We start from the raw sequence: 12,357 nt of genomic DNA, 5'->3' as shown, positions 1-12,357 counted from the left end.
GTTACATTTCTCCCCGCTGCACATGTAGAGAGAGTCTTGCAGAGCTTCAGCGATCCCTGTGTAAATTGAATCGCGATCATATGGTAGTCATAGGCGGTGATTTCAATCTACCTGGATGGGATTGGATTGGATTTTCTTTATACTGTTAGTGTTGTTGTATAACGAGGGAACAACGTCATTTTCGGTGGCTGAATCTACCAATCTTTAGCAACACACCGTGTTGATAACATAATGGAATCTGACTTTGGAGCAACAGCTAAGTTTGAAAGGCATCAAACATTTACATTTTTTCGCCTGCGGATTCTTTCAACAATGATTGAAAGAAATCCCATGGCAAACTATCAGTTTTTAATCTCACTAGAACAGTTTATTGCTAAAGTTCGTCTCCAGTTTTAATAGGCATAAGTTTGTAAAGTGACCACAAAGTGTTCATTAAATTTCGAGATATTTGTTTTTGCGCCATTTGATACTTGAACAATGCAATAAAATATTTTGCAAGAGCTTATTAGTTTTTGCGCCATGTGATACTTGAACAATGTAATAAAATATTTTGCAAGAGCTTACTTATGTCTGCCGATACATCTGCTGTAGTTTGTTTTTTGCGTTTTGTATTTTTACTTCTACATTATGTCGTGATCAGGCCTTGTGAGATAAATAGGCTCCTACGAAACCTGAATGTGAAAAAATAATATTGAACAGGTGAAAAATTAGCGGTTTGATACGACTATGTCTCCTTCACTTCTTTACACTAAACAGTGAAAAAATGAAAAATAATGACAATATACTAGCCTGGACGTGAGCGGAATTCGTTTGTGTAAGAGTGTGTATGTGAGAGGATGTATATCTGCGTATATGTTTATACCAAAAGTGGGTTCGTGTGTGTGTGTGTGCGTGTGTGTGATAACTTCATTGGGAGAAACAACGTAGGATTATACTGTTTAAGGGCTTTGCAGCATTGTTGGAAACCCCTTATAATGATAGATAATAATAATAATAATAATAATAATAATAATAATAATAATAATAATAATAATAATAACAATGAATAATAAAATAATCCCATAGGCCTACTAGGCTCTTAGCTGGTTTATTATTTTTCTGCACAAAGACAGATTACGCCACTGCACTTGAATCAAACTCAGAATAATGAGAGTGCTCTAACCTTTTAAAAACATAATTCAATCAATGCAACTGATTGACAAATTGCCCTACATCGACGTAAATAAGCACTGAATTGATCAGTGTCTTAGTAGTAGCCATGATAAAAAATTCATGGGCGTACATACTCGAGCAGGATTTGAACCTACGACCTCCTGATCACCGGACAGGCGTCATCTCCACTAGACCACCGAGCTTTCGCCCGAAAGCAAGTGTTGGTTCTAATCCTTATAGCATGCAGCGGGTACTGCTTTGTAATTCAAATTCATGATAATTCAATAATTCAGTAATTCAATCAGTAATTCAATCAATATTCTTCAAATCTGCGATTTGGATTTGATAATTCGATAAATACAGTTTGCTCTGGCAAGGTTATCATTCAAAACCTCTTCATACGTTTATATCTCACGAAATCGCTCTCATTACTTTTGACATTTTACTTCTGCCATTTTTATCTCTGCCATTTTTACCTCTGCCATTATTACCTCTGCCATTTTACCTCTGCCATTTTTACCTCTGCCATTTCTACCCCTGCCAATTTTACCCCTGCCATTTTTACCTCTGCCATTTTTACCCCTGCCATTTTTACCCCTGCCATTTTTACCTCTGCCATTTTTACCTCTGCCATTTTTACCTCTGCCATTTTCACCTCTGCCATTTTACCCCTGGCATTTTTTTTGTCTACCGTACATTGCACAAATTTGCCCCTGCCTACCTTCAAAGTACTCGCAACAATTACATGTACCTCGAATCAAGCATAGTTGGGGGATCATGCTTTCTCATACATGGGCCCAAAACTTTGGAATAGCCTTCCAAAATCTCTTCGACAAGCATCTTCTATCGATGATTTTAAAAAGAACCTCAAGACCTACCTTTTCAATTTAAATTGATTATTGTTTACCTGTATGTAACGGTATGTTCGTATATTGTTTGTTTGTTTATTGTTCTATATCTTCTGTGATACTCTGTTGTATCGTGATACATGTACTCTGTTCTACAGCGCCATGAGTATCTTTTTTTAGTTAGAATGGGCACTTTATAAGAGTCCTCTGTTATTATTATTATTATTATTATTATTATTATTATTATTATTATTATGGGTTTTTTCGGACACTAGTGTTGCATTTCACTGTATAAGGGAATATGTTTTCATAGAGCCTACTCCTGCACAGCATGCCCGAGTAACCCCAATCTTTAAATCCTCTTTTTTCCCCTTTTCTATGAAACTGCACCTTCTAACTCTCTCTTATTTGAATCGCTTTTTGAATGGGATAGGGTGGTCCAATATTAACCAGTCTAGGCCTATATACAATTTTAAAGCGTAGAGCTTCATCTGTTAAATTGTGCAGAAAAGTGGAATCTTATTTTGACCTATTGTAGGTTTCGAGCTGGGCGGTCACATATTTTTAAAACGATTGGGCCTGTGCCATTTTCTATCAACAACTTCAAAAACATTTAGACCATTTTCTACATATTATGATAAACGGCTACTTAACGGTGGAATGTGTTGAATGACTTCATAAGTTAACTCCCCACGTGAGTATACAGTACTTTACCAGGCACGGCGAACAACAAAGGAGCGTTTATCCCATTTATTATTTATTCATTTATTTACCTAGTCATCTGTTTATATTTGGTTTTGGTTTGTTTATTTATTTGTTTATTTATTTATTTATTTATCTAATTATTCATCTATTCATTTCAGTCAGTCAGTCAGTCAGTCAGTCATTCATTCATCTATTCGTCTTATTTGAACAGGGTATTAGTAATCCCGTCAGTGGTTGTACACTTTTCTTGGTGATCCTATACATGCCTCTTAAATATGAAAATTCTGATGGGGCGGGCTCATCTGCTCTTATCTACATTTACCTTTATACATGTGCATGTATCCCATCTCTATTTAGTCCAGTGCATCAAGAATGCAGAGCATACAGATTCGAACGGCCCCAACCTACAACCTCGCATGAGACTTTTTTTTCAGTCATTTTTCGTTATTCGGCTGTAAGTCAATAGATGGCGCGATTCCCACTAACTCAGAGAGCACGTGTAGTACGTACGTGTGTTACGTGTGCAAAGCAGAAAGCAGAGTATCCCAGTAGCTAGGCGTGTGATACCCATAACCTCGCTACTTCATCGACCGTGAAGAACGACGCAACTTTGGTGCGTCAACTGCTTCTTTGGAGACAGAAAAACGGGTAAGAGTTATGCTATTCATACAGGTATTTTATTTTTTAGCCATAGTCAAATCAAATTCTAACGCCATGGCTTTTGCACGATGAAAGTTTGTTTTCAAATAATTTTCAATAACGCAGATCATCATACGTGAGGTAACTTTGGGACATGGATGTCTATATGTGGGACTGTACGCAGAACTAGACGGAAAGATCCGTCTGTCTGCTGTGGGACTGAGCAGAACTAGAGTAGAGACAGAAAGATCCGTCTGTCCGGAGAAGTCTTTTATTTTTTTGACGTTATCGCTGGCATACTCGTGAAATAGGCCCCACCACTGCGAGTCCGTACTAATACTACGGCGGCTCGCCTATCTATACTCGTGAATTCAGCCCTACCGTGTGGCGTGTCCGTACTATTAACTACGGCGGCTCGCCTATTTATACTCGTGAATTCAGCCCTACCGTGTGGCGTTCATCGGTACAGTAGGTAATTTATACGGTAAGCACGGCGATGGGGCTTCCTTCCACTGTTCCAGTGTTTCCACAGTATACTCGTGAATGCGACCCCACCAAACGGCGTTTACGCAAAATTGATACAGCTGTGGGGCCGATTTCCACAGCTTAGCATCTTTCGTCCTCCCTTTCTTGTCAGAAGGACTCCCTAATCGATGTCCCGCGACTAATTTAACGGCCAATTTGACCATAAAATATAATACAACCCTACCTAACCCTACCTAACAAAAATCGAGTTTTAATCAACCGATGCAGAGCGCCCATTAAAACACACGTGTTTTAATGGGCGCTCTGCATCGGTTGATTAAAACTCGATTTTAAAAAAAAAAAAAACAGATAGGATTTTTTCTTCTTTTCATCATGGATAGTGGACATGTGTGTGTAACAAAAAATCACTGTGCAAAGTTGCGACAATTTATACGTCAGATGTGAGATGAATGAATAGAAGTGAATAGGGGGCCTCATGAGGCGTGGCAGTCCTCGTACGCAGGAGCGGTCCTCATGAGCGGGTTTCCCGGACTGCTCTATGTCTATAAAAACCGCAATTGCTTGTGCTTGCTAGCAAAAGCTTCTGCTCGCAAGCAATTGCTTGTTTTTATGCATACGGATTCGAGTGAATGGCTAGCACAAGCAATTGCTAGCGTTTATGCATTTGGCCCATTATGTTTTCGGGTTGTCCGTCCGTCCGTACGTACGTCTGTACGTCCGTACGTTCGTCCACTTTTGTTTACGCGATAACTTGAGTAATATTGACTGGAATTTTACCAAACTTGGTCCAAGTATAAAGTGTGATGGGGCAATTATTTGATTAGATTTTGGGTGAAATCGGCCAAAGGTCAAAGGTCAAGGTCAAATCATGAAATTGCATCTGTTTACGTGATAACTCAAGAGTGGTTCAAGCAGCTTTCACCAAACTTGGTCCAAGGAAGATTTATGATGGGGCAATTAGTTGAGTAGATTTTAGTGACATTGGCAAGAGGTATTTTCTTGAAACTTTATGTAGACATGTACTACTGCATAAAGATTCTCCAGGGAGAGTTTCATGTCATAAGGTCAAAGGTCAAAAGGTCAAAGGTCAGGTGAAATTGTTACAATTTCACTTTTCTCGCAAATGGTTCGATGTCTCTTCATGGAACTTGGTACATATGCATGCACTGACTGGCAGGGATTATCTAGGTAATTTAGGGGTCATGGGTCAATAGTCAGGGGGTCAAAGGTCAAGGTCAACTCCTCAAAATTTTATTTTTTTCCTCATATACTTTTATATGCAATGCTTGCATTATTATTTTTAAAACTAAAACTTGATATATCAGTTCGGGAAACCCACTCACAAGGGGGGTCCCTCCTTATAAGTAACCCGTCCCCCTTATAAGTAATCCCGTCCCCCTTATAAGTAACCCCCGGGGCACCCCTTATAAGGAGTCTCCACGCTTTTTTGCAATGCAACGCGAAAATGAAAGGACTGCGGCAATTCGCTTGATTATGTCCATAAAGCTTCACAAGTTTCCTAGTTACTCACGAAATCTGAGCAAAATCGGTTCGAGGCATCATATCTAAAATCATGGATTTAAATGCGATGTCAAACGACCCATGCGAATGCTGAAATGCGAGCGATTACTGGCGTGAGTGTCGCCAGGCGCGGCGGAGCGGCAATGCTTGAGTGCAGACGTGGCGACTGAGTACGAAAGTCTCCGTACTCAGTCTGCACTCAAGCATTGCCGCGCCGCCGCGCCTGGCGACACTCACGCCAGTAATCGCTCGCATTTCAGCATTCGCATGGGTCGTTTGACATCGCATTTAAATCCATGATTTTAGATATGATGCCTCGAACCGATTTTGCTCAAATTTCGTGAGTAACTAGGAAACTTGTGAAGCTTTATGGACATAATCAAGCGAATTGCCGCAGTCCCTTCATTTTCGCGTTGCATTGCAAAAAAGCGTGGAGACTCCTTATAAGGGGTGCCCCGGGGGTTACTTATAAGGGGGACGGGGTTACTTAAAGGGGGACGGGTTACTTATAAGGAGGGGCCCCCCTTGTGAGTGGGTTTCCCGAACTGATATACATGTATTCCCTAATGGAGATTCTCTGGGAAATTTCCAACCAGAAGGTCAAAGGTCAAAGATTAAGGGTCAAAGGCCAGGTTTAAATGCAAATATATATATATATTTTTTTTATACTGTAATTACACTCTTTCTTCATACCTTGAAAATTACTCAATGCATAAACTTATAAAAGGGTCGGTCAGAAGTCAAGTAAAATTTCTCAATTCCCCAAATACAGGTACCTGCACTCGTAGACAATTATAGCAAACCTAGTTCAAGGAAAGTGAACATTCAAGATATTTCTGACAAACCTGTCATTTCAATATTTTGTCAGTTTTGTGAAACTCATAACACATTGTGAAGACATTATACCATACACCTATTGGGAGAATCATGCATTATGGCGGAGGCATCAGTCGCCATAGCGACATTTCTAGTTCTTCATACCTTGAAAATTACTCAGTGCATAAACTTATGAAAGGGTTGGTCAAAAGTCAAGTAAAAATCTTCAATTCCCCAAATACATGTACCTGCACTCTTAGACAAAATAGCAAACCTACAATTTTTGTAGTTCAAGGAAAGTGAACATTCAAAACATATTTTGCCAGTTAAGTGAAACTGTCATCACACATTGTGAAGACATTCGACATTGTACTATACACCTATTGGGAGAATCATGCGTTATAGCGGAGGCATACCAGTCGCCATAGCGACATTTCTAGTTTCGAGCTAATTCGACAGCTGAGCATGCGCAAACAGTGTCGGGTATACCAGTAGAGTCGGGTCACACACGCTAGGCATGATGGGATGCATCATGCTTATTTCTTGAGGCGATTTCACATATAGCGCGCTAGTTCGCAAATTATCCCGCTATTTCGGAAATTTCCGGAGTTGGACTCGAGAAATTTTCTCGATCAGTGCAATAAAATTAGTGCACTAATTTGTATTCACACTATCAAATAGCGCGCTATTTCGAAACATCAGGCTGATGTGAAAACGCCTAAAGTGGCCTAGATGGAGTATAAGCAATGACAAAGAGTTTTCTTTATAGACTTTTATTATTTGTTTGCATGTTCAGGAGTGTGAAAATGCTGATGATTTTGAGTCATAGGTGAAAGAAAAAGTAATGTTAGATATTTATATTTTGCTCTCACATCAAGTAGTCAAATTTTCTCAACCCTTTGTGCACAAGAATTTACAGAAAAAAAGGGAAGGGAAGATGTCACAATCAACAATAGTCATGTGAAAGTAACCCTGCGTTCAGACGATCCCCCGCTGCGAGGGGAATCTCCCGTTTGCCAGGACATCCCCCGGCAATCCCATCGTGTGGACGCTCGGTGGGACATTCCCCTGTCCCCCGGAAAGCTTGTCGAGCCCGGCAACAAATTCTGATGGGGGACAGAGCGCGCAGCTCATGCAGCTGTTTTCCTCCTAAGTGCGCATGCTCAAAATGCCATTTTGTACGCGCATACGGTGCCTAGCCGTGATTTGTCCCCCGTTCAGCGGGGATATCAAGACACGTGTGGACGGTCGATCGTAAAAAAGATACAATCTCTCTACGCGCTCCCCGCGAAGAGGGGGATCGTCTGAACACCGGGTAAAGGAATGGGGTTTAGATGCTAAAATTAGCAATCTTTAATTTGATGAACAAGTAGGAATTGATATTGATTGTTGAAATCACATAGTTACATTATACAAATAATTGTATACCTGTACTTTAATTGCTACGTGTATAACAATTGGTATTTTGTGTGTCTTTCTTCATCAGGAGACATCAGACATGAAAGGTCAAAACATTCTCTCTTCAGAAGAGAAGGATTGCAACAGAACCAAACTGGGAGCTGTTCAGAGTAAGACCACTGAAGGCAAAAAGCTCAAGCGCGAGATGATCTTAAATCGAATGTCGACTGGTAAAAAGCGCCAAAGGAGTGTACCTAGAATCATGAAGAGTACCACAAAATCCTTTGATACACACTTGGCAAAGAAACTGTTTTTTGAAGAGAGTGACAAGGACTGCAGTGTCAACACTGAGGATGGAGATACTGCAGCAGCTTTCCCCAAAACAAAGAAAAAGAGAGATATGAAGTTCAGCGCACCTCATAAAGGCAAATTTTCTCCTGCAAAGACTACAACTTCTACAACAACTTGGCAAGTGTCACAGAAATCGGCACCCTCGAGCGAGGTAGAAAAAGACCCAAGATATACTGAGGTGGAGGAGGAAGAGGAGGAGGAAGATGACGAAATAGACTTTCCTCTGAAAAATAAGAAGTCTCATTCAAGCACAGAGGAAAAGACAATGGAATTACTGACTAAAGAAACACAGAGTGTTGGTGCAAAGTCTCAAGACAGGCATACCACAAGTGACCTGAAGCAGTTCACCAAGAAAACAGAAGCCAGCTACGAAAGAAAAGCAAGTGATCAACTGAAGGGAAAGAAAAGCAGGAAATTGAGTGAAGAAAGAACAGGGAAGAGGAAACACAGAAGAAAGAAGAGGAAGCGTCTTAATAGTGCATATTTGAAGCCTTCAGCAAAGAAAAGCAAGAAGGGTAAGACAGTCTTTAAAAAAGGTGTTTAGGGTCAGGAAAGAACACTTCTGAATGCATCTAAAGAAATGCTTATAAAATGAAATTTGATTTTTTTTTCTTTAAATAATCTATTTTACATAATGATATCTGAAAAATGTCAATGGTCAGTTTTTACCATAGTCAATCCTTGGTCTTGATTCATTATCATCACTATTTTCACCTGTGGATCTACCAGTAATTGCCACTTAACCCTAACTAGGCCGGGCTATTTAGGTAGATCATAGAGCCGGGGGGGGCTGCCAGGCCCCCACCCCCCCAGATCTCGGCCGTCGACCGCGCGATCGCGACGAAAATTGGCACACACATTGCCTATGATGTAATCTAAAGTACCATGAAGTTAAATTTAAGAAAAAAAAATCATCATTTATGCTAAATTATGCTAATTTATGCATAATAGTGCATGAAATCAGACAATTTGGTATAAATCACTAAATAAAGCTCAAAATGGGCACATTTTTTGTGCAAATATTCTTTTAAGTGTCCTGAGCAAATATAAGAGAAAAAATTTGTGCCATCAGAAAAAATTTTGTATTTTATTGTTTTTTTAATTTCTTTTGTATTTCTTTGTTTTTTCGACTTTATGTTTTTCATTGTTTTTTCAATGAAACTTGTCCGCGACATTGTTCTGAACAAGAAAATGTGTTATTAATTGATTTTAATCAATAAAACCTCAAAATAATCATGCTTTTATGAAATTTGCCTGCAAGCACACTTTGCATTGAAATTGTACACGAATTCACATTTTTGAGCAATTTTTGGTCTTACATGCACATACATGTACATGTACATATTTATGCGCAACTTTGGAACAGCGCGCCCGGGCATCGCAAATTTGGTGTCAAAAGATGCGGGAGACTCAAAAGAAAAAAATCATGAAACGTCGCGGTGATAGCTTTTCGCGTTAGCGATACATCGTGCGGAACGTCGAGGGGGGCCTCGGAGGCCCCCCGGCCTAGTTAGGGTTAAACTGTAGCTTGGATATCACATGATATTCTATCATTAACATAAATTTGCTTAATGTAAAAGTGGAAATTTTTGTGGTGTAAAAATGTTTGCACATTTCGTGCAACCAGAAACTAGTGTGAAAATAAAAGCACACAAATAATTTCGCATGTTATGCACGTTTATATTCCATCAAAATCATGATATAGACTGTCCATTGTGGTTGAAAACATTTTCTCCTCTTCTGTTGTTTGAAATGTCATAGCTCATTGACATCAGTTTTCTTTTTGTACGACAGGAAAACTTTATCTGAAACCCAAAGAAAGTTAAAATACTTTTTTGGACTATGGATCTATTTAATACAGTGCTGGATGGGATAGCAGTACGATGTGGAAACCTTCCTGCTGGAGCAAGCAAGACTATGTTAAAGATGTTTTTTGGTGAGGTGGATGTCTTCCCCAAGGATGTTATCATCAAGACAAAGCGAAAGGTTGTTCCTGGGCAGAAGAAACATTGTCTTCTGTAAGTGTAAATATGATCTTAGCGTTTTTCCATACATCACACCTCATAGACATTGTAAAGAAAGTTGTACCGTGAACAACCAAATGCTGTGTGACGAGTTGATTCATACATCTATTGTTTAGCACTTTCAAGGCACTTCATCTCGTTTGTATCAATGAATTGATGCCCAGAAACCTACTGTAACAAGAGAGCGATCTCCCTGAACATCATTACATACTCTCAGTAATTTCTATTAGTTGCATAATTTGACCTCCCACTATAAGAAAACTAGGCTGATTCAGCACTTTATAGAATTCCTTTGACATTAATTGATATAGGGATTTCTGTTATTATGATGTCATCAAGTCCCGCTAATTTACTATGTTATATTTAGATCCTCATATTGTGTACGCTTGATATGCACCCATATTCAGTGTATAAATATTTGGTATAATAGGGCTATGTCTGTAGTGTGATGCAATGTTGATGAACAGCAAAACAGAAAATGTGCAAATTGGAAGGAGTATTCTTGCAACAACAACAATAACAAAATCTGTTATTCAACATTCATCTCTAAATGTTTTAGATCTCACAGTAATCATGTTGTAAACAGAACCTGCCTTTCATTATGTATTTTGATGAATCTTCACATTATCTACACATCATTTTTATGATGCTCGATCACACCATACAACATACAGCTGAAGGCCTGAAGTAATTGTAATTATAGCAAAAAGATGCAAACAAAATCATGTAATGCTCCCTAAGGACAGATTCTGTGAATTCAATGATTTCTCAGAAGAGCAGAGCAGTGTCCGCAAATGCCTATAAGTGACAAAAATTGATGTATACAAAGTATACTGGGTACGAATGAAAAGCATAAATGATAGTGGTGAAAAGTCACTGGTCAGTGTCAAATATCACTGCTTAAAAAAAAAAGCAAACAAAACAAAACAAAACACTACTCTAAAACAAGTGTCATATCAAGGCACTACTTAGCTAGGTATGTTCAGTGATGTTAGTTTGATAAGCAGAGCAGAGCAGAAATAGATTGACAATTTGAATGAACATAATGGTGGTGATACACTATAGGTCAAGGTTGAGATTCATTGTATTTTGATGAATCTCATTAATCCTAACCACTGACCATGGATTGACCTTTTGCCCCTCTCTGCACAAAGGCAATATATGCCAATTCAGTTTTATCCATAAATGCCAAATAACATCATTCTTGGACCCAGCTTTCATATTTATTTGTCACATTACAGGGGAGATGTCACACATAAATTATGACAAGTGATTGTGCTGTCATCAGCCTACCCTTGAACAAATTGGCATGGGAAAGTTGTTCGTGCCCTCCTTATTTTTGCATAATTTAAGTAACGCTTGATTAAATGTACTAGTATGATTTTGAAAGGGTTGAAACTCAAATCACTGTCGGATATTTTACTATTTACACAAATTTAATGTTGGAATATACAAACATAATTTGATAAAAAGACACAAACTTATTTTGTGTCATGAATAAAGTGTAGTGGGTAGAAACTGAAGACATGATGAATCAAACCTTGGATGATTAGACTTCAACAGAAAGTGAGAAACCATCTCTGTAATTTAGAAATTTGTCACATTAATACATTATGGTTTGACTAATATGCAGGTACTCAACAATCATCTGTGGTACAGCGGATGAAGCTGACAAGCTGTGTGCATTGAATGGAATCTCTATGCCGTCTCCTGCTGGCCGTCAAGAACAGAAACTGCTAATTCACAAGATGGATGATGCTTGCAGCACAGGTGGTTCCTCTAAAATCACAAAGAAAATATAAATAATCATCTTACGGTTTACCATCGTCAAAGTGAAAGATTGATCCTCTCATTGACTATCAATGTGTGCATCGCACATAGCCGGTAACTCATTGCACCTAAAGTAACAATTATTGTGGTAAACATGTTATGCTATTCAGTTTGTGGGCCGAGGAATATTTGATTCAAAGCAAATGAAATTACCCGAAATAGCAACGTTTCTCACTGATGAACACGAACTGAAATTTGCAAATGATATGTGTATTATAAACCAACAGATTTATTGTGAAAGTTTTCATGGTGCACTATTAGAGGTTGATGCAATCATACCTCAAGTCTTTCCCATGCCTGATCTTAACAATGAATAGACCTTTTCTCATAACTTTCACCAATCATGAAAAAATAAAAAAGGGAAGACCAAACTAAGTTTAGCAGAAAATGAAATACTGAGATGTTGTGGTCACATGAAAAGAAGAAAGAAATACTGATACGATTTTGTTCACAGTTGGCCATCAGAGATTGATAGAATATCAATATCTGTGATTAGAACAAATGGGAAGAAAATCATTTGCATTGCTGTTAAAGGTTATACACCTAGGTTAAGGTTATACACCTAGTTAACAGCATTCAAGTGAAAG

General features: G+C 38.7%; 1 protein-coding gene across 1 annotated transcript; it reads left to right on the top strand.

Moving 5' to 3' along the window:
• Positions 1-3,258: 3,258 nt before the first annotated feature.
• On the top strand, positions 3,259-12,129 carry LOC139731792 (uncharacterized). The gene is made up of 4 exons (XM_071642665.1): positions 3,259-3,353; positions 7,654-8,431; positions 9,778-9,934; positions 11,574-12,129. Exons 2-4 carry the CDS (start codon positions 7,666-7,668, stop codon positions 11,740-11,742), a joined length of 1,092 nt encoding a protein of 363 aa, XP_071498766.1. The 5' UTR covers positions 3,259-3,353; positions 7,654-7,665; the 3' UTR covers positions 11,743-12,129.
• Positions 12,130-12,357: the final 228 nt, after the last annotated feature.

This window comes from Diadema antillarum, unplaced genomic scaffold (assembly GCF_040938485.1).
Source record: "Diadema antillarum isolate AM-2024a unplaced genomic scaffold, OU_Dant_1.0 seq00000385_RagTag, whole genome shotgun sequence".
NCBI classification, from domain to species: domain Eukaryota; kingdom Metazoa; phylum Echinodermata; class Echinoidea; order Diadematoida; family Diadematidae; genus Diadema; species Diadema antillarum.
This window is presented reverse-complemented; position numbering and strand designations above follow the sequence as displayed.